This window comes from Hypanus sabinus, chromosome 6 (assembly GCF_030144855.1).
Source record: "Hypanus sabinus isolate sHypSab1 chromosome 6, sHypSab1.hap1, whole genome shotgun sequence".
NCBI lineage: Eukaryota > Metazoa > Chordata > Chondrichthyes > Myliobatiformes > Dasyatidae > Hypanus > Hypanus sabinus.
Genome location: NC_082711.1, coordinates 113,191,077 through 113,212,637, shown reverse-complemented (window position 1 = coordinate 113,212,637; position 21,561 = coordinate 113,191,077). Strand labels below are relative to the sequence as shown.

The 21,561-nt window shown below is 43.6% G+C and overlaps 1 protein-coding gene across 3 annotated transcripts in view; it reads left to right on the top strand.

Moving 5' to 3' along the window:
• LOC132395764 (sphingomyelin phosphodiesterase 2-like) overlaps positions 1-21,561 on the top strand; it is a 62,792-nt gene that overhangs the window by 20,656 nt on the left and 20,575 nt on the right. For all 3 annotated transcript variants that reach the window (XM_059972761.1, XM_059972763.1, XM_059972762.1), the window contains exons 4-8: positions 4,543-4,619; positions 7,928-8,021; positions 9,310-9,399; positions 11,412-11,494; positions 11,579-11,711. In XM_059972761.1, coding sequence (XP_059828744.1) covers positions 4,543-4,619; positions 7,928-8,021; positions 9,310-9,399; positions 11,412-11,494; positions 11,579-11,711 — 477 coding nt within the window. The remainder of the gene's footprint in view (positions 1-4,542; positions 4,620-7,927; positions 8,022-9,309; positions 9,400-11,411; positions 11,495-11,578; positions 11,712-21,561) is intronic.

Below are 21,561 nucleotides of genomic sequence, written 5' to 3'. Positions count from 1 at the left end.
TCCTATGATGACTCTGGAGGAGATACGAGCTTCAGTGGCTGAGATGGGAGAGACTGCACATACAACAACTGTTGCCCAGGTGCTTCACCTGTCGCAGTTTTATGGGAGAGTGGCAAAGAGAACGCCACTGTTGCTAAAACTCATAGAAAATCTCAGCCAGAAGGCATGTGGGAGACTCTGAAGTCAGCTGGAAGAAGGCTCTATGGTCTGATGAAACCAAAATTGAGCTTTTCGGCCATCAGACTATATGTTTGGCTTAAGCCAAGCACCACACATCATCAAAAACACACCATCCCTACCGTGAAGCACGGTGGTAGCTGCATCATGCTATAGGGATGCGTCACTGCAGCAGGAACTAGAAGGCTTGTGAAGGTAGAGGATTAAATGAATACAGCAAAATACAGGCAAATCCTGGAGGAAAACCTGATGCAGTCTGCAAGAGAACTGCAACTTGGAAGAAGATTTTTTTTTCCCCAGCAAGTCAATGATTCCAAGCATAAAGCCAAGTTACAAAGGAATGGCTTAAAAACAACAAAGTTAATGTCCTGGAGTGGCCAAGCCTGAGTCCAGACCTCAATCCAATTGAGAATTTGTGGCTGGACATGAAAAGGGCTGTTCACTCACGATTCCCATTCAATCTGACAGAGCTTGAATAGTTTTGTAAAGAAGAATGATGAAGAACTGCAGTGTCCAGATGTACAAAGTCGATGCAGACCTATCCATAAAGACTCAAGGCTGTAATTGCTGCCAAACGTGCATCTGCTAAATACTAACTTGAAGGGGGTGAATATTTACACAATCAATTATTTTGTGTTTATATTTGCAATTATTTTAGATCACTTTGTAGGGACCTGTTTTTACTTTGACATGAAAGATTTCCAGTGTTCAAAAAAGCCAAAGTAAACCCACAGTGATTCAATGTTGTAAAACAATAAAACATGAAAACTTCCAAGAGGGGTGAATACGTTTTATAGACACTATACATCTTTTGAAATGGAACATTACAGCTCAGTACAGGTCCTGTGGCCTACAATGTTTTGCTGTCCTTTTAATGTTCTCTAAGTATTCTCCAACTATTCCTATTTCATAGCCCAGCATTTTTCTATCATCCATGTGCCCATCTAAGAGTTTCTTAAATACTCTAATGTATCTGCCTCTTCTACAACCCCTGGCAATGTGTTCCATGCACCCACCACTCTGTGTAAACTGCATGCCTCTGACATTACCTGCTACCATTCCTTCAATCATCTTAAAAATATGCCCCCTTATACTAGCCATTTCCACCCTGGGAAAATGTCTCTGGCTGCCGACTTAATCTATGCCTCATTATCTTGTACACCTCTGTCAAGTCACCTCTCAGCCTCCTTCATTTCAAAGGGAAAAGTCCTGAGTCACTCAACCTATCCTCGTAAGACATCCTCTCTAATCCAAGCAGCATCCTGGTAAATCTCCTCTGCACCCTCTCTAATCCAAGCAGCATCCTGGTAAACCTCCTCTGCACCCTCTCTTATTTCACAGCCTTGAACTAAATCCCCTAAATAATGAAGGACGACACACCATATGCCTTCTTAACTACCCTATCAACTATGGCCATGGATCCCAAGATCCCAATATTCCTCTATCCCTCCATCCCTCCAAACTTAGGATTCCTGCCATTATGAATCTGTCTTCAAGTTCAACTTTACAAAGTGAATCACTTCCCATTTTCAGGGTTGAACTCCATCTACCACTTGTCAGCCCAGCTCTGCATCCTGTCAGTGTCCCCTTGTAATCTACAATAACCTTCTACACTATCCACAACTCCACCAACCTCTGTGCCACCTGCAGACTTACTAACCCATCCTTACACTTCCTCAAACAAGTAATTTGTAAAAATCGCAAAGAACAGGGGCCCCAGAACAGATCCCTGGGATCACCACTGATCACCGACCTCCCGATAGAAACCACCTACAACCATCCTCTGCCCTCTATGGACAAGCCAATACTGAACCCACAGAGCCAAGTTTCTCTGGATCCCATTCCTCCTGATTCTCTGAATCACGGGGAACTTTATCAAATGCCTTACTAAAATCGATGTACTCCACATCCACTGCTCTACCTTCATCAAAGTGATTTGTCATACTCTCAATGAATTCAATTGGGATCGTGCAATATGACCAGCCCCTCACAAAGCCAATGTTGACGATCCCTATTCAGTTTATGTTTCTTCAAGTACTTGCAAATCCTGTCTCTAAGAATCTTCTGCAATAATTTCCCCCGTCTAAACTCACCAGTCTATAATTCCCCAGGGTTTTCCTAGTCCCTTTCTTGAAGAAATCAATAACATTTTCTACCCTCTAATCATCTGGTACGACTCCTGTGGCCATTGAAGATGCAAAGATCATTACCAAACTGCAGCAATCTCTGCCCTTATTTGCTGTAGTAACCCGAGCAATATTCACCCGGCCCCAGGGGCATATCTATCCCAATGTTTTCCAAAGTTCAAGCACATCCTCTTTCTTAATGTCAATATGTTCAAGCATATTAACCTGTCTTACCCTGTCCTCAATTGTCAATGTCCCTCTTATTGATGAATACTGAAGGAAAAAAAATATGTGTGGGAAGTCACACCGTCACAGGGAAAATGTGCACACTCCACACATTTGAACTGGGTCTCTGGCACTGTGAGGCAGCAGTTCTACTACCTTCTCACCCACACTGTGTGCAGCTGTGGGTAGTGAATGAGCTTCAATATTTTTCAAGGCTTTTTCTGAAATGCAGTTGCCTTTCAATGAGTATCATGTTAAATCAGAGTTGTAAGGGTGAGAGAAAGCTTTGAATCTGCTCCCATGTCACTCTGAGAAGAAGTAAAGTGACTGAGGAAAAGAGTTAAGCACAACAAAACAGAGGCAGCCAGCAGCAATCTGCTGGAGGAAGTCAGCAGATCAAGCAGCATGTGGGGGGCGGAAATGTCAGTGTTTCATGTTGAATTCCTGACTCAGTATTGCAATTCTTGTGTCTCCATTACAATAGAGAAAGCCTCTCCCTGAGATAGTATGCACGCAGAGAAATTCCTGAGAATAACGATAAGCATTTCAGACAGAATTATGTATGTCTTAATGCAGAGATTTGTGTAGCTGCAATACCGAGTCAGGAATTCAACATGAAACATTGACAATTCCTCCCCCTACAACTCTGATTTAACATGATACTCATTGAAAGGCAACTGCATTTCAGAAAAAGCCTTGAAAAATATTGAAGCTTGTACACTACACGTAGCTGCAATCCTATTTCAGATTTGACACCTTTACAGCAAAGCCCCATAACTAGCTGAAATCAATGCCTGATTCATCTATTTGTGACTATGGAACTGAGGAAGTGCTGACCAGTGTCTATAGGTTCAACTCTGAAACAATGGAACAATAATCTACTCAGTGTTCAAACTGTCATTGTTTGCATACTGCCCAATGCCACTATCTGTGTAGATCAGGGGTTCCCAGCCTCTTTTATGCCATGGACCCCTACCATTAACTGAAGAGTCATAGAAACATAGAAAAACATACAGCACAATACAGGCCCTTCGACCCACAAAGCTGTGCTGAACATGTCCCTGCCTTAGAACTACCGAAGCTTTACCCATAGCCCTCTGTTTATTCTAAGCTCCATGTAGCCATCTGGGAGTCTCTTAAAAGATCTTATCATATCCACCTCCACTGCCATCACCGGCAGCCCGTTCCATGCACTCACCACTCTCTGCATAAAAAAAACTTAACCCTGACATCTCCTCTATACCTACTTCCAAGCATCTTAAAACTATGCCCTTTCATGCTAGCCATTTCAGCCCTGGGGAAAAGCCTCTGACTATCCACACAATCAATGCCTCTCATTATCTTGTACACCTCTATCAAGTCACCTCTCATCCTCCGTTGCTCCAAGGAGAAAAGGCCGAGTTCATTCAACCTATAAGGCATGCTCCCCAATCCAGGCAACATCCTTGTAAATCTCCTCTGCACCCTTTCTATGATTTCCTCATCCTTCCTGTAGTGAGGCGACCAGAACTGAGCACAGTACTCCAAGTGGGGTCTGACCAGCTATAACATTACCTCTCGGCTCTTAAATTTAATTCCACGATTGATGAAGGCCAATACACCATATGCCTTCTTGACCACAGAGTCAACCTGTGTAGCAGCTTTGAGTGTCCTATGGACTCGGACCCCAAGATCTCTCTGATCCTCCACACTGCCAAGAGTCTTACCATTAATACTATATTCTGCCATCATATTTGACCTACGAAAATGAACCATCTCACACTTATCTAGGTTGAACTCTATTTGTCACTTCTCAGCCCAGTTTTACATCCTATCAATGTCCTGTTGTAACCTCTGACAGCCCTCTACTCTATCCACAACACCCCCAATCTTTGTGTCGTCAGTAAATTTACTAACCCATCCAGAGCCTGAAGAACACCTGGTCTAGATTATGTGCTGGTGCGTGTGTGCGTGTGTGTGTGTGTAGGGGTGGGTGGGAAACAGCAAAATACTGAGACTATTATTTTGTTTTTAGGTATGGAGTGAGCAGGACTACCACTTCTTGAGATGCAAGTTGACAAGTGCCCAGCCATATTCTGTGTACTTCAGAAGGTATGTCGTTGTATTTGTTGGAGAAATTGACAAATGAGCATATTACTTGGCTATAGAAGGATATAGAAGAGCCCAGAGCACAACTAATCCAAATTGATTGAGACAACCCCCTTCATTAATGAATGCTTTAAAGACGAACTTTTTGGAAGTTTACAACAAATAATCTTAAATGCAAGACGGCTAATGCAACTTTCGCATTTTTTACTAATTGTAATGTTTAATTTTCAATGACAACAGAGGTCCTTTGTGCAGCAGAGAATGATGTTGATAAAGACATGGCCTCAACTGATAAACTGAGTTTATCGACAACTGAGCTATCTCCTTATATCAACTAGATGAAAGGAGACAGCTTCCATCGGGCCAAAGTCGACATAAAGGTACAGCTGCTCGCAGACAGCGGCCAGAATCACACACTAAATGGCTGGCTAAAGTTCAAAGTAAATTCATTTAAAATTTTAAAAGATATTTGCCAAACTACCAAGTTACTGAACAATGCATCGTGGCTTTTGAATAATTATACGGATTATGAGTTTACTAACTAATAGAAATCAAAGTGAGGACAATCAGTTGTTTTAAGATTGGCAAGTGGTTTGCTGCAGGGATTGGTGCCAGGCCCACAACCATTTTCAATCATTGTTATCGATTCACATAAAGGACTGAGAGTACTGTTGCCAAATTTAATGACAGTGCAAAGTAGGCAGTTAAAGAAATTGCTAATGAAGATACCTGTTCTACAAAGTGGTAGACATTGCTTTAGCAAGCTGAGAAACACATTCCCAGCTGGAATGTAATGCTATGTGTTACACTTGTATTACTCCAACTTGGTAGGAAGAATGGAAAAGCAGGATTTCTGAAATGGAAAGAGGATAAAGAATGCTACAATACAGAGGGACCTGGCGTATATAAAACAGGTTAATTTGTAGGTAGAGATAGTAATCAGGGTGGAAAATAGTTGATGGAGTACAGAATAGAGAAGTCACTACAGTGGTGAAGCATGTAGTTAGATCACACTGGAGTGCTTTGTAATATAAGGAAGGAGTTTTCTACTCATAAGGATCTAGTGCTTTCCCAGTGTAAATGATGAATAAACTCTTCTCTGGCTTCTAGTCAGGTACAGGTACTGATTTTAACCAATGTTTCAATGATAAAAATCTGCCACCTTCATCAGGGATGATGCCTGGGCATGTCCAGTCCAGTGGTATTTATACCCCCACGTCTGTCTCTCCTGATTGGTTAGTCCTCATCCAATCAGGTTTCTGCTGTCCCACCTTGCTAACAATCGAATTCCTGTTCTTGCTTAGAGCAAGACCTTTGTCCTTGTTTAAAACAAAATTCTAGTTTTGTTTAAGTGGCTTCCTTTGCCAGGTGGTCCTGAAAGCCATTGGCACAGAACAGTGGTTTTATGCAAAGGGCCAACAGAAAAACCGGAAACCTAACAAAGAGGAGGAATGATCGCCTGTCTTCCCTACAATTCCACGGTTTCTGGAAGAATTGCCAAGATCCTGAAGGAATACCGGATTGATACCATCCTCAAACCCGTAAGGAAGCTCAAATCACAGCTTAAGTGGGTGAAAGATGACCTGGGACTCAGGACGGCTGGTGTTTAGGGGATTCACTGTGAATGTGGTGCAGCATTCATTGGCCAGTCAGGATGCACAGTTGAAACCCTCATCAAGCAGATGTGCCTATTTGGGTTACCCAGAGAAATCAGCAGTAGCACAACATTGCATTCATAATGGTCATAGGATTGACTTCAACTGCACAAAGCTACTGTGCTGTACCAATGGCTTTTGGGACCGCCTGGTAAGTAAAACTAGAGGAAAAGAATTTTAACGAAGATGAAGGTCTCACTCTAAGTAAGAGCTGGAATGCAATTGTAAACAAGGTGGAACAGCGGAAACCTAATTGGATGAAGACTAACCAATCAGGAGGGACAGACAATTGGGATATAAATAACACTGGACTTGACATGCCAAAACATCCTCCTTGATGATGATGGAAGAGTTTGTCATTGAACATCAGTGAAAATCGATACCTGTACCTGGCTGGAAGCCCGAGAAAAGTTTATTCTACTCAGAGAATGTTCATGTGGTTGATTACTAGGATGAAGAAGTCTTATGTTTTAAGTCATATGAAGAACTTTGAGGAGTTTGGGTCCATATTCACCAGAATATTGGGGGAAGGTTATAGTGAAAATACTCTTTTCCTTGTCCTGCTCCATCAAACTAACCTCAACATAATGTGGCATAGCGAATAAGGCTTACTGCAAAACTGCCACTTGGAGTCTCCATTATGTTCCTTGTGGTGCCTTTAGTTGCTTATGATGTGAGATGGGTGTGAGCACAGAGGAAAAGTTATTATAGAATGCACCTTCAAATGCAGGTCTAATTTGAAAAGTCATCGTTTCCAGTAAACTGGTGACCCTGATGTCTTGTCCAAGAGCTAACGTCACTGCCTTCCTGGGACATTAGAAGCAATTTGATAGCAGGGGCTCCAGCTGAGGAAGGCTGTGGGTTGGATGTGATCGGGGTGAACGCTTGGTGGGAGTTGAGCATGAGGGAGGTGGGAGTTAGTAGAAGCTTAGGTGTGGGTGCATTCCTGCTCTTCTTGGCCACAAAAATAGTCTGAAAGGAAAAGGTTATCAAGATCTTTCTTGTCAATTGCTGCCCCTCATCTGCGACCTACTGGTAAACTGTAGATTGCCAGGCATTTCCAATGAGTTAATAATACATCACAAAGCCATTAATGTCCCAATTCCACATAATGGATGCATCATGTGGTGACTTGTGTTTGTGCACCCAACCAACATTGCTGTTAGGCTGCTGGCGTTTAGGGCAGCAATGAAGGTCCTCCATTTCAGTAGCTTCGGTTTTCACTACTGTCAGTCACGCAAGTCCCAGGTCGGGTGGAGACTCAGGAATACCATTGCACTCAGATGTCCAAGAGTGCTTCATTGCTGTTTCCATAACAGTTTTGTTTTACCAGTTAGGGTTGTTAGTCCTGAGCTGAATCCCCGAACCTGGAAGACCAGAGGACCACTCTTAGTCTGGCTTGTACCCTTTGACTTTTGTGGCATGGGCTAGCCAATCAAGAGCTAAAGCATAAAGCCCTGGCTCCAGCCAGCACAGCCCCCCCCCACCCCCCGGGGTTATTGAGGCAGGCAAGCCTGCCAACCATAACAAGGCTGTGGTCCTCTTGGAGGTTATGTTTATGTATCTCAGTGTGGTCAGACTAATTTAGAAATGTATGTAGTGACCAATGTAACTGAGCACTGTCATTGTGAATGTCATCTGTTGGCTCTCTTTTAGTGGCGCAATAGGAAGCGGACTGTGTGTCTTCTCCAGATACAGAATAACTGACTCTTTCCTCTACCGCTACTCCCTAAATGGCTATCCTTATAAGGTATGGAACAAGGGTTACCAAATGAAAAATGAACTCTGGATCAGTAATAATTCTTTATTGATTATTGCCCTGTTTATTGCATGTATTTCCATACACTCACAAAGTGCACTTAGTCAGCTGATGAAAGCAATTAAGTTGCACAAAGGAATAGGAATTCTGCTGATCTGAGAGTCCCTGATGCAGATTAGAACACCTACATTTGAACAGTATCTGCTCCCTGCACCTAGCCCCACTGTCCAGGTATGAAGTCTCTTGCACAAAGTGCACTGGGTGATATGCTCAGGTGTGAGAGGTCTCCATGGAATTTCAAGCCTGAGGATGAGGGAGGAACTTTAGAGGAAAAGCTCAGAAGTAAAGAACCTTGATATTCTGCACTCTCTGAATCTAAGAATAACTGTGATCACAGACAGTACATTAGTGTAACCCCCTGGGTCGCCTCAGGCTCACTCAGCTCATTCCCGTCTAGGGGGAACAGCCTTCGGCCCCGCCAAACTGGGTGATCAGCTGGTGCGAATGCTGTGTGATGTCCCCGCCTCGCCCAAAAACAGACAGCACACCATATGCGATTAAATGAGTACAATTTATAAAGGTTACTATAACTAAATGATTAATAACGATACAGTATATATGAAGAGAAAATTAAAGAAAAGGCGCCAAACTTATCAAAGTCCAAAGTCCAAACCACTTCGTGCACAGCCGTTGGAGCTCAATTACTGAAGTCTTCTGGCCACCATTCGATCCCCTCCGAAGTCCTCGACTCGCAGCTTAGGACCATCCGAAGTGGTCAACCAAGCACATCTGGCTTCATCTCCTCTCCTCGGAGTACCTCCTGGCCTCGGACCCCCGCTTGGGGTCCGTTCCTCGCCCAGTTTACAGCATCGCGTCCTCTCTCTCACCCCCTCGCGCCGATCTCCACAAAAGCCCGCCAATAATAGCTCACAGACTCAGAAGAAAGAACAACATTAATCCCAATTGGTTTACAAAGGAATACAATTCTCGTTATCAGTAAATTTTAACCCAAACAAGCTTCCAGCATTCTCTCGCAAAAAAGAAGCATTCCTGCTTTTAACAAAACAAAGATGACATTTTGATTACATACACAGTAACAAAGAAAAAAGAAGAAACCCCCTTTACATTATATTTGAACTTGTTTCATTGACTGTATGCAGTTCTGAAACCTGTACCTGAGCAAAACTTCAGGCCGAGTTGAGCACTTACAACATGCTTGACTGAAGGACAGCATTTGTACCATGACAAAGCAACAATCCATAATTCCATTGTCTTCTAGTTGCACCATGGCGACTGGTTTGGTGGGAAGTCCGTTGGCCTGGTCATTCTGAAGGTCCAAGGGATCATGGTTCATGTTTATGTGACTCACGTAAGTGGTGGCTAAGTGTGAGGTGAGTGTGTTGGGATGAACCAGAACACAGACAGGTAGAGAATTTATCACTTGCTCACGTAGGAAGTTGCACAGTTCTGCTGACATTTCATGTGGTTTCCTCATATTGTTTAAATATAGATGCACATTATAGAGTCACAAAGCACTACAGCACAGAAACAGGTTCCTCAGACCATCTGGTCATGTTGAACAATTATTCTGACTTGTCCCATTGACCTGCACCCTTCCGTACCCCTCCCATCCATGTACTTATCCAAAACTCTTCAGTGTTGAAATCAGCATCCACCACATCTGCTGATGGCTCATTCCACACTCTAACCATCCCCTGAGTGACGAAGATCCCACTCGCCTTCCCCTTCTCACCTTTAATCCATGATCCCTAGGTCTAGCCTCACCCAACAGTAGTTTGTATGCATTTACCCTGTCTATAACCCTCGTAATTTTGTATACCTCTGTCAAATTTTCCTTCACAGTAGACTTATTCAGAAAGTCAGAAGGCATGAGATCCAGGGAAGTTTGTCCAGGTGGATTCAGAATTGGCTGACCTGCAGAAGGCAGAGGGTCGTGGTGGAGGGAGTGCACTCGGATTGGAGGGTTGTGACTAGTGGTGACCCACAAGAATTGGTTCTGGGATCTCTACTTTTTGCGATTTTTATTAACGACCTGGATGTAGGGGTAGAAGGGTGGGTTGGCAAGTTTGCAGACAACACAAATGTTGGTGGTGGTGTAGATATTGTAGAGGATTGTCGAAGCTTGCAGAGTGACATTGATAGGATGCAGAAGTGGGCTGAGAAGTGGCAGATGGAGTTCAACTCAGAGAAGTGTGAGGTGGTACACTCTGGAAGGACAAACTCCAAGGCAGAGTACAAAGTAAATGGCAGGATACTTGGTAATGTGGAGGAGCAGAGCGATCTGGGGGTACATGTCCATAGATCCCTGAAAGTTGCCTCACAAGTAGATAGGGTAGTTAAGAAAGCTTATAGGGTGTTAGCTTTCATAAGTTGAGGGATAGAGTTTAAGAGACGCAATGTAATGATGCAGCTCTATAAAACTCTAGTTAGGCCACACTTGGAGTACTGTGTCCAGTTCTGGTTGCCTCACTATAGGAAGGATGTGGAAGCATTGGAAAGGGCACAGAGGAGATTTACCGGGATGCTGCCTGGTTTAGAGAGTATGGATTATGATTAGAGATTAAGGGAGCTAGGGCTTTACACTTTGGAGAGAAGGAGGATGAGAGGAGACATGATAGAGGTGTACAAGATATTAAGAGGAATAGACAGAGTGGACAGCCAGCGCCTCTTCCCCAGGACACCTCTGCTCAGTACAAGAGGACATGGCTTTAAGGTAAGGGGAGGGAAGTTCAAGGGGGATATTAGAGGAAGGTTTTTCACTCAGAGAGTGGTTGGTGCGTGGAATGCACTGCCTGAGTCAGTGGTGGAGGCAGATACACTAGTGAAATTTAAGAGACTACTAGACAGGTATATGGAGGAATTTAAGGTGGGGGGTTATATGGGAGGCAGGGTTTGAGGGTCGGCACAATATTGTGGGCAAAGGGCCTGTAGTGTGCTGTACTATTCTATGTTCTATGTTCATTCTCCTATCCTGCAGAGAATGAAGTCCTAACCTGTTCAACCTTTCCCTATAACTGGGGTCCTCAAGTCCGGCAACATCTTTGTAAATTTTTTCTGTTCTCTTTCAGTCTTAGTGATATTTTTCTAGTAGGTAGATGACCAGAACTGCACACAATACTATAGTGCTCACTGCTCTTCCCAACTCATTTCTCCCTGCTCTTCACCCACACATCCCATCATTCTTCTGTCTATCCCCTTACTCCACTCTCAATTCCACCCCTACCAAACTTACCCAATTTCTCTCTAACCTCCTGCCAATCCCTACCTTTTCACTTGCTGCTGCTGCTGTAGGATGTGCTGTGAGTTGAAAGTTGAACTGCTTGAGTTCAGGATCAAACCTGGCTGTCTTTTCGCCCACAGCTTCATGCAGAGTATTGCAGGGAAAAGGACGATTATCTCCCTCACCGTTTGCTGCAGGCTTGGGAGCTGGGGCAATTCATACGGTAAGGAGTGTGCAAAGCCGGTGCCTCTCTTCCTAACGAGTCAGCTCAGTGAGCCACGTCAGTACTTCTTTCTTTGTTTCCCAGCCACACAGGCAAAACAGCAGATGTCACCATTTTGGGTGGAGATTTGAACATGCATCCCAGTGACCTGGGGAACCGCCTGCTGCAGTGTTACACGGGAATGAAGGACTCGTTTGTAGAGACCGAGAAGTTTGAGGTAAGCACTTTCATAATCTGGACGCTTGTTTTTCTGAAGCTAGTTAGATCCAGAGAAGTTCTACTTGAAATGTAGTATCATAGAATGTTTGGCAGCCACTAGTGCACACCATGCTTCAGACACCAGCTGGTTTCTTTCTGGTTTGAGGGATAAGTATTTTGAAAATTCCTCCCACATCGTTCCATTCCACCTGAAAGGATGCTGCATTCCACCTTTACAACATCAGGGGAATCAGCCTGAGTTTTGTGCTAAAGGATTTTAAGTATAATTTGAATTTGTGAGCTTCAGAATTCAGAATCAGGTTTACTATCACTGGCATGTGACGCAAAATTTGTTAACTTAGCAGCAGCAGTTCAGTGCAATACATAATCTAGTATAATATAATGATAAGTAAAATTAACTTTTTTTTATTAAGTGCAGTCGTGAACAACAGCCAGATCAGAAATGCTGATCAAGTCAACTAGTTCCCAAAGAGAACTCTGATAGGCCAATCAGATGGTTCACTGCTGCTCAGCGATAGACCACAAAAAATCATATGTACAATTAAGAAATATTTAAAAATTGTAGAAATACTGGAGTCACAGTACTGACTCAGGGTACTGAACACCTGCTGATCAGTGAGAAGGATCTGCTGAAGCAATGTCATTGTTTTGAAGGAGTGAGTGAGAGAGCAGCATCTTGCAGGGCCAGGAGCTGTTTGAAAACTACAAGTCTCGTTGGTAGTGGGTCTTACTTGAGGCAGTAAAACAAAGGGAGGTGTAGGTGGAGTGGCCATTGTGTGAGTGGGGCAGTGTTAGAGTGGTCTGGCTTTGGCTCAACAGACATGGGGGGGAACAGGCTGGGGCAAGTACGTGCAGGCTCTAAGTAAGTTTCTAGTAGGTGTTATTTTCTGCTAGTACATAGTGCACTGAGAATGGGTCCAGATTTTGTGGCATGTTCCTTGTGTGAAATGTGAAAACTTTGGTAGACTTCCTGATAACTACATCTGCACGAAGGGCACCAAACTGCAGTTTCGTAGAGACTGTGGTATGGAACTGGAGCTGTAGCTCATACAGGAGAACGTGTGGCCTCCATTGGCTGTGGTCAACCATGGGTACTGCGTCTCTGGGAGTCACTGGGAGTGGCCTCCCCAGGGCAGAGCTGATATGGAGATCCGTCTGTTGCCCATGCAGTGGGACCCCCCCATGCTGATGACAGGTCCAAAGGACCGACGAAAGTCGGTACAGTTTGGTGCCAGCAACATCGCAGGAGTTGCCGTGCCGGTGCTGGGTACAGCAGTCAGCCACCTTCGGGACTCCAACACCGGATTTCTCCTCGGGGTTTACTCCCAAAGCCTTTCCCGTGAGCGGGTATAGCCGCAAGGCAGCGGAGGTTTGAAATCAGAGTTTTCTCTCTCCTAGATGAGCTACTGTCTGTGGTAAACGAGCCCCATCTGCCCAGAGCAACAGGTTTTGAGGTGCCAGTGGCCCGCCTTTGCCCCTTCTCCTGTCAGTGAGAACAGCTCCGCCGGGCATAAAAATATGCCACACTTGAAGGCCAGGAGTTGGACTTGGTTGTCAGAGGCTGTGTGAGACGCACGCCATGAAGAGCATTTGTTTAGCAGTGGAAGCTCATCCCCACTACCACCTTTGGAGCCATACGGGAGAATGTGGAGATGATAATTGAGAGCTACAGGGAGGTAGTCACCCCTAAGTTGCAGGATGCAGGTTTCTGGATGAACTGTCAGAAGAGAGTAAGGGAATAGGCAGCCAGTGCAGACTACCCCTGTGGCTGGTCCCCTGAATAATAATTATCCTGCACTGGATAACAACCTGCCAGGGAGAAAGTGTGGTGAGCAGGCCTCTGGCACTGAGTCTGCCTCTGTGGCTCAGAAGGGAAGGGGAATCGACGAGTGCAGTACTGGAAGGGGATTCCATAGTTAGGGGAGCAGGCAGGAGATTCTGTGGACATAAAAAAAGATAACCAGGTACTATGTTGCCTCCCAGGACTGGGGTCAGGGATGTCTCGGATCGGGTCCACAGTATTCAAAAGGGGGAAGGTGAGCAGACAGAAGTTGTCATGCATATTGATTCCAATGACACTGGTAGTAAATAGGAGGAAGTCCTGGAGAGAGAATACAGAGAGTTAGGTCGAAGCTGAAAAGTGGGACCTCCAGAATAGGAATCTCTGGATTGCTACCGATGCCATGCACAAGTGAGGGTAAGAATTAGATGATTGGCAGATGAATGCACAGCTGAGAAATGGGTGTGGGGGAAGGTTTCATATTTCTAGATAATTGGAATCACTTCCGGGGAAGGTATGACCTGGACAAAGAGAATGGGTTACACCTGAATCCAAGGGGAACCAATATTCTTATGGGCAGGTTTGCTGTTGGAGAGGGTTTAAACTAATTTGGTAGGGGGATGGGAACCGAAATGATGGGGTTGACGAAAGCAGTCAGTATGCACATAGATGCAGAGTGTAGTCAGACTGTGAGGAAGGAGAGACAGATGTTGGGGCAAAATTGCAGTCTGGGGTGAATTGAAGTGTAACATGGAGGCAAAATCAAAAAGGGTGATGAATGCAGGACTGAAGGTGTTATATTTGAATGCATGCAGTATATAGAATAACATAGATGATGTTGTAGTGCAATTAGAGATCAGCAGGTATGATGTTGTGGTCACGACTGAGTTGTGGCTGAAAGAAGATTATAACTGGGAGCTTAGCATCCAAGGACAGACATTATATTGAAAGAACAGGCAGGTAGGAAGAGGACATAGTGTGGCTTTGTTGGTTTAAAAAAAATGAAATTAAATCTTAAGAGATGATGAAGGATCGGAAAATGTAGAATCCTGTGGATAGAGTTAAGAAACTGCAAGGGTAAAAAGGCCCTGATGGGAGTTATATACAGGACTCCAAAAAGTAGCCAGGATGTGGAGTACAAATTAAAATGGAGAGAGTAAAGGCATGTAAAAAGAACAATGTTATGATAATAACACACACAAAATGCTGGTGGAATACAGCAGGCCAGGCAGCATCTATAAGGAGAAGTACAGTCGACATTTCGGGTCGAGACCCTTTGTCAGGACAAATGGAAAAAAGATTTGAAAGTGGGAGGGGGAGTCCTGAAGTGATAGGAGAAGACAGGAGGGGGAGGGATGAGCTAAGAGCTGAGACGTTGATTGGCAAAAGGGATACAAGGCTTGAGAAGGGGGAGCATCATAGGATGGAAGGCCTTTGAATAAAGAAAGGGGTAGGGGATCACCAGAGGGAGATGGAGAACAGGCAAGGAGTTATTGTGAGAGGGAAAGAGAAAAAAAAACTATTAAAAATTAGGGATGGGTAAGAAGGGGAGGAGGGGCATTAATGGAAGTTAGAGAAATCAATGTTCATGCCATCGGGTTGGAGGCTACCCAGATGGAATATCAGGTGTTGTTCCTCGAACCCGAGTGTGGCTTCATCTTGATAGTAGAGGAGGCCATGGATAGACATATCTGAATGGGAATGGGATGTGGAATTAAAATGTGTGGCCACTGGGAGATCCTGCTTTCTCTGGCGGACAGAGCGTAGGTGTTCAGCGAAACGGTCTTCCAGTCTGCGTTGGGTCTCACCAATATATAAAAGGCCACACCGGGAGCACCGGACGCTGTATACCACATCAACCGACTCACAGGTGAAGTGTCGCCTCACCTGGAAGGACTGTCTGGGGCCCTGAATGGTGGTGAGGGAGGATAAGGGCAGGTGTAGCACTTGTTTCATTTACAAGGATAAGTACCGGGAGGGAGATTGGCGAGAAGGGATGGGGGGGACGACGAATGGACAAGGGAGTCACATAGGGAGCTTCCCCCACCCTTTCTTTCTTCCGAGGCCTGCCATCCTATGATACTCCCCCTTCTCCAGCCTTGTATCCCTTTTGCCAATCAACTTCCCAGCTCTAAGCTTCACCCGTCCCCTCCTGTCTTCTCCTATCATTTTGGATCTCCCCCTCCCACTTTCAAATCTCTTACTATCTCTTCTTTCAGTTTGTCCTGACGAAGGGTCTCGGCCTGAAATGTCAACAGTGCTTCTTCCTATACATGCTGCCTGGCCTGCTGCGTTCCACCAGCATTTTGTGTGTGTGGCTTGGATTTCCAGCATCTGCAGATTTCCTCATGTTAATGTTATGATGGTAATGGGGGATTTCAATACGCAGATAGATTGTGAAAAACAGTTTGGTGCTGGATCCCAAGAGAGGGAATTTGTAGAATGGCTGAGATTTTTCCAAAGCAGCTTGTGGTTGATCCAACTAGGGGAAAGGCAATTCTAGATTGGGTGTTGCATAAAGAACCAGATTTGATTAGGGAGCATAAGGTCAAGAACCCTTAGAAAGCAGTGTTCATAATATAATAGAATTTCACCCTGCAGTTTGAGAGGGAGAAGCTAAAATCAGATGTATCAGTATTACAGTAGAGTAAAGAGAATTACACAGGCACGAGAGAGCAGTTGGCCAAAATGGATTGGAAGGTGACACTAGCAGGAATGACAGCAGAACAACAACGTCTGGAGTTTCTGGGAGCAATTAAGATGGCTAAGTACATCCCAAAAATGAAGAAGTATTCTAAATGGCAGGATGACTTTCTAAAAGAAGGGAAGTCAATGACAACGTAAAAGCGAAAGAGAGGGCATGCAATGTAGCGGGAAGTTAGATGATCGGGAAGCTTTTAAAAACCAGCAGAAGTCAGAAGTGTCAAGGGGCAGAAAGGATTGTTACTCAAGGGGAAGGTGCTTGGACAGCTGAAGGTAGATAAGTCAAGTGGACCAGGTGGACAACACCACTCAGTTCTGAAAGAGGTGGCTGAAGAGATTGTGGAGGCAGTAGTAATGATCTTTCAAGAATCAATCGATTCTGGAATGGTTCTGGAGAATTGGAAAATTGCAAATGTCACTGCACTCTTTAAGAAGAGAGAGAGGCAGGAGAAAGGAAATTATAGGCCAGTTGGTCTGACTTCTGTGGTTGGGAAGATGTTGGAGTCCATTATTAAGGATGAGGTCTCAGGGTAGTTAGAGGCACATGATAAAATAGGCCAAAGTCAGCATAGTTTTCTTAAGGGAAAATTTTACCTGACAAACCTGTTGGAATTCTTTGCTGAAATAACAAGCAGATAGACAAAGGAGAGTCAGTGGATATTGTTTATTTGAATTTTCAGAAGACCTTTGACAACATGCTACACATGAGGCTAGTTAACAAGCTAAGAGCCTGTAGTTACACAGGAAAGATACCAGCATGGATAAAAGACTGGCAGAAGGCAAAGGGTGAGAATAAAGGGGGCCTTTTCTGGTTAGTGGTGGTCCATAAGGTTCAGTGTTGGGACCACTTCTTTTTGTACTGAAATAATTTAGATGATGGAATTGATAACTTTATGGCCAAGTTTGTGGATGATACGAAGATAGGTGAAGGGGCAAGTAATGATAAGGAAGGAAGGAGTCTAAAAGTGGCAAATGGGATGTAGCATTGGGTCATGACTTTGGTAGAAGAAATAAAAGGTTAGACTATTTTCTAAACAGGAAGAAAATTGGAAACTCTGAGGTGCAAAGGGTCTTGGGAGTTCTGTACAAGATTTCCTAAAGGCTAACTTGCAGGCTGAGTCAGTGGCCAGGAAGCCAAGTGTAATATTATCATTTATTTTGAGAGGACTAGTATTTCGGAGCAAAATTCTAATGCTGAGGAATAAGCCATTGGTCAGTTCACACTTGGAGTATTGTGAACAGTTTTGGGCCCCTTATCTGAGAAAGGACATGCTGGCATTGGGGAGGGTCCAGAGGAGGTTCAGAGAATAAATCTGGGAATGAAAGGGTTAATGTATGAATCGTGTTTTATGGCTCTGTGCCTGTGCTCGTTAGAGTTTAGAAGAATGAGGGGCAAATCTCACTGAAACCTATCAAATGTTGGAAGGTGAATATGAGGCAGTTAAGTCCTATAGCAGGTGAGACTAGAGGATGTCTATTTAGTACAGAGATGAAGAGGAATTCTTTAGTCAGAGGGTGGTGAATCTGTGAAATTGTTTGCCACCTGCAGCTGTGGAAGCCGAATCATTGAATATATTTAAAGTGGAAGTTGGTCGGTTCTTGATTAATCAGGGTGTTAAAGGCTACTGGGAGAAGAGGAGAATGGTGGAGAGGGATAATAAATCAGCCATGATGGAATGGCAGAGCAGACTTGATGGGCCGAATGGCCTAATTCTGCTCTTGTGTCTTACGGTCTACAATTTTGGATGTAAAAGTCATGTTTGATGTTTGATATGTTATGATGGCGCCTAATTTAGTGAGGGTGTCATCCTGCCAGCCGAATGTAGCTGGCATTGTAGATAAGTTTCCTACTGTTTTCAGCTCTTGCAACAACAGAAAACCAACTTATCTGCCAAAAAACACTGGACCAGTGACAGTTCATTTATTATCTGAGACTCCATTGATAGTGCTGTGTTCCTTGAGAGACAAAATTAAGTGTCTTAGAATAACTTTAAATATGAATGCATATTCTCTGCTGACACAATACAGTGCGAGTGAATATTCAAATGGCTGGCTTTTGGACGAGAGATTCAACCAATAAAAAGCATCACTAAGTTCCTTGTTTTCTTGATAATTGGTCTGTTCATATGTTCACACTTATTTAAGTTTGAGTCTCGATGTTTGTGCTTGTGACTATTCTTTAATTGTTGATTACCCATGGCTTTGCACTATTGTCCTGTGGTTGTTATTGTGTTGTCTGTTGTATTGTCCTGTGTTTAATGCTTGGCACCAAACCACAATCAATTGTATTATGTTTCTCTTCCTGGCAATAAAGGGATTCCGATTCTGCTTTTCTGTTCTTCTTGCCAAAGTGAATAACTATCTTTTTATATTTTGTTTAGGCAGCTGGGAGAGCTGCTGCCACACAACCCCAGTGAACTGGGTTCAGTCCTGACCTTCAGCCCTGTCTGGGTGTCATTTCTAGATTCTCCCTGTGACAGCGTAGGCTCCTCCCGGAACAGCCAGAGGAATTGCAAAGCTCATTTGGCACGTAAATTGTAAGTCAGTGGTAGAACCTGGGAGGGAGGAGGGAGGTGTCAGTGGCAATGCAGGCAGAATAGAGCATACAATAGTGCAGTGTAGGAACAGGCCATTCAGCCCACAGTGTCTGTGAAGCCAATTCAAACTGCATGTCTACCTGCATATGGTTTATATTCCTTAATTACTTGTCTGTTCATGTGTCTGTCTAAATGCCTCTTAAAAGTTGCTGTAATATCTGCGTCCACCAGCTCTCCCTGCAGCATATCCTAGGCATTGTAAAAGAAACGACATGTAAACTTTAAACTTCTCTCTACTACTTCAGGGCTAAGCCACCTGGAATCTCTCATCTTCATCCTTGGAAAAAAAATTGACTATCTACTCTGTCTGCTTCTCATAATCTTACAGAATAATCTAATAAAAATATATATACACACAGTGTCTATAAAAAGTATTCAACACCCCCTCTCCCCCGGAAGTTTTCATGTTTTATTGTTTTACAACATTGAATCACAGTGGATTTAATTTGGTTCTTTCTTTACACTGATTAACAGAAAAAGACTCTCCCTTGTCAAAGTGAAAACAGATCTCTACAAAGTGATCTAAATTAATTACAAATATAAACTACAAAATAATTGAATGCACAAGTATTCACCCTTTTAATATGGCACACCAAAGCATTGCTGGTGCAACCAATTGGTTTTAGAAGTCCCATAATTAGTTAAATGGAGATCACCTGTGTGCAATCAGTGTGTTTCAATTGATTGTAGTAAAAATACGCCTGCATCTGGAAGGTCCAACTGCTGGTGAGTCAGTATCCTAGCAAAAACACCATAATGACAAAAGAACACTCCAAGCAACTCTGCAAAAAGGTTATTGAAAAGCACAAGTCAGGAGATACATTCAAGAAAATTTCCAAGTCACTGAATATCTCTTGGAGTACAGTTAAGTCAATCAGCAAGAAATAGAAAGAATATGCCACAGCTGTAAATCTGCCTAAGGCAGGCTGTCCTCAAAAAGTGAGTGACTGTGCAAGAAGGGGACTAGTGAGGGAGGCACCAAGAGTCCTGTAACGACTCTGGAGGAGATACGAGCTTCAGTAGCTGGGATGGGAGAGACTGCACATACAATAACTGTTGCCCAACTGCTTCACCTGTTGCAGCTTCATGGACGAATGGCAAAGAGAAAGCCACTGCTGCAAAAGCTCACATTAAATCTCATCTAGAGTTTGCCAGAAGACGTGGGAGACTCTGAAGTCAGCTAAAAGAAGATTCTATGGTCTGATGAAACTGAAATTGAGCTTTTTGGCCATCAGATGAAATGCTATGTTTGCATAAACCAAGCACTGCACATCATCAAAAGCATATCATCCCTACCGTGAAACTTGGTGGTGGCTGCATCAAGCTGTGGGGATGCTTCACTGCTGGAAGGCTTGTGAAGGTGGAGGGTAAGATGAATGCAGCAAAATACAGGGAAATCCTGAAGCAAAACCTGATGCAGTCTGCAAGAGAACTGTGATTTGGGAGAAGATTTGTTTTCCAGCAAGTCAATGCCCACAAGCATAAAGCCAAAGCTACAGAGGCATGGTTTAAAAACAACAAAGTTAATGTCCTGGAGTGGCCAAGTCAGAGTCCAGACCTCAATCCAATTGAGAATTTGTGGCTGGACAATAAAAGGGCCGTTCACTCATTATCCCCGTGCAATCTGACAGAGTTTGAGCAGTTTTGTGAAGAAGAATGGGGGAAAAGTTGCAGTGTCCAAATGTGCAAAACTATATTCACCCAGACTCAAGGCAATCATGCTGCCAAAGGTGCATCTACTGAATACTGACTTGAAAGGGCTGAGTAATTTTGTAATCATTTATTTTGTGTTCTCCGTAATTTTGTAATCTGTAAAAAGTTGTTTTCACTTTGTGAAGGAGTCTTTTTCTGTTGAAAGCCAAAATAAATCCACATTGTAACACAAAAACAACAAAAACGTCCAAGGGGGATTGAATACCTTTTATAGGCATTGTATATAAAATACTCACATTTTCATATTAAGTATTCTATGACAACTTGGTGGCTGTATTTTTCCAGTGTTAGGCTGACAGGCTTCTGTTATACTGTTTGAATTTCCGTTCTTCACTTCTGGTGGTACAGCTGGGATCTTCTCATAATCTTGGGATTTTTCGATGACCAATTTACTGCTACTCCTGAAGCTGAGGATAAAGACCATTATGACCAGGAGGCTTAACGGTTAACAGTTTTGTATCAGTTTATTCATGTGTCGGTCTATCTTTTTCTCAGAGTAATAGTCTTCTCTCCTCTCCCATAAAGCTGCGACAGGTGAAGCACCTGGGCAACAGTTGTATGTGCCGTCTCTCACCAACTCAGCCACTGAAGCTCGTATCTCCTCCAGAGTTGCCATAGGTCTCTGGGTGGCCTCTCTCACTAGCTGTCTTGCACGGTCACTCAGTTTTTGAGGAATAATGCTTTACGTTGGTCATCATTGGAGTATATCTCCCTCTTGCCTCAGTTCCCTATTATTTTGCTTTGTTGTGTCCTGTGAAGAACTAGAAGATTTTTTAAAATGATTCAGCTGTTTTATTCTCAAATGCTGGTTCCTCTAATTGCACTGTACAAGAAACAAAAAAAAATCGAAAAGTGTTGTAAGTCCTTAGTAGATCAAGCAGCATCTGTGAAATGAGGAATAACGTTTTGGCCCAAAATACATTTTTCCCTTCCCTAGTTATGTGAAATCTATTTATCTATCCAGTGACTGACAGGCAGAGCGTTTTCTGTTTTTCCTGGTGTGGTAACAAGTTACTGTAATCTGTCCTTTAATGTAAATATTTGCCAAAATAATC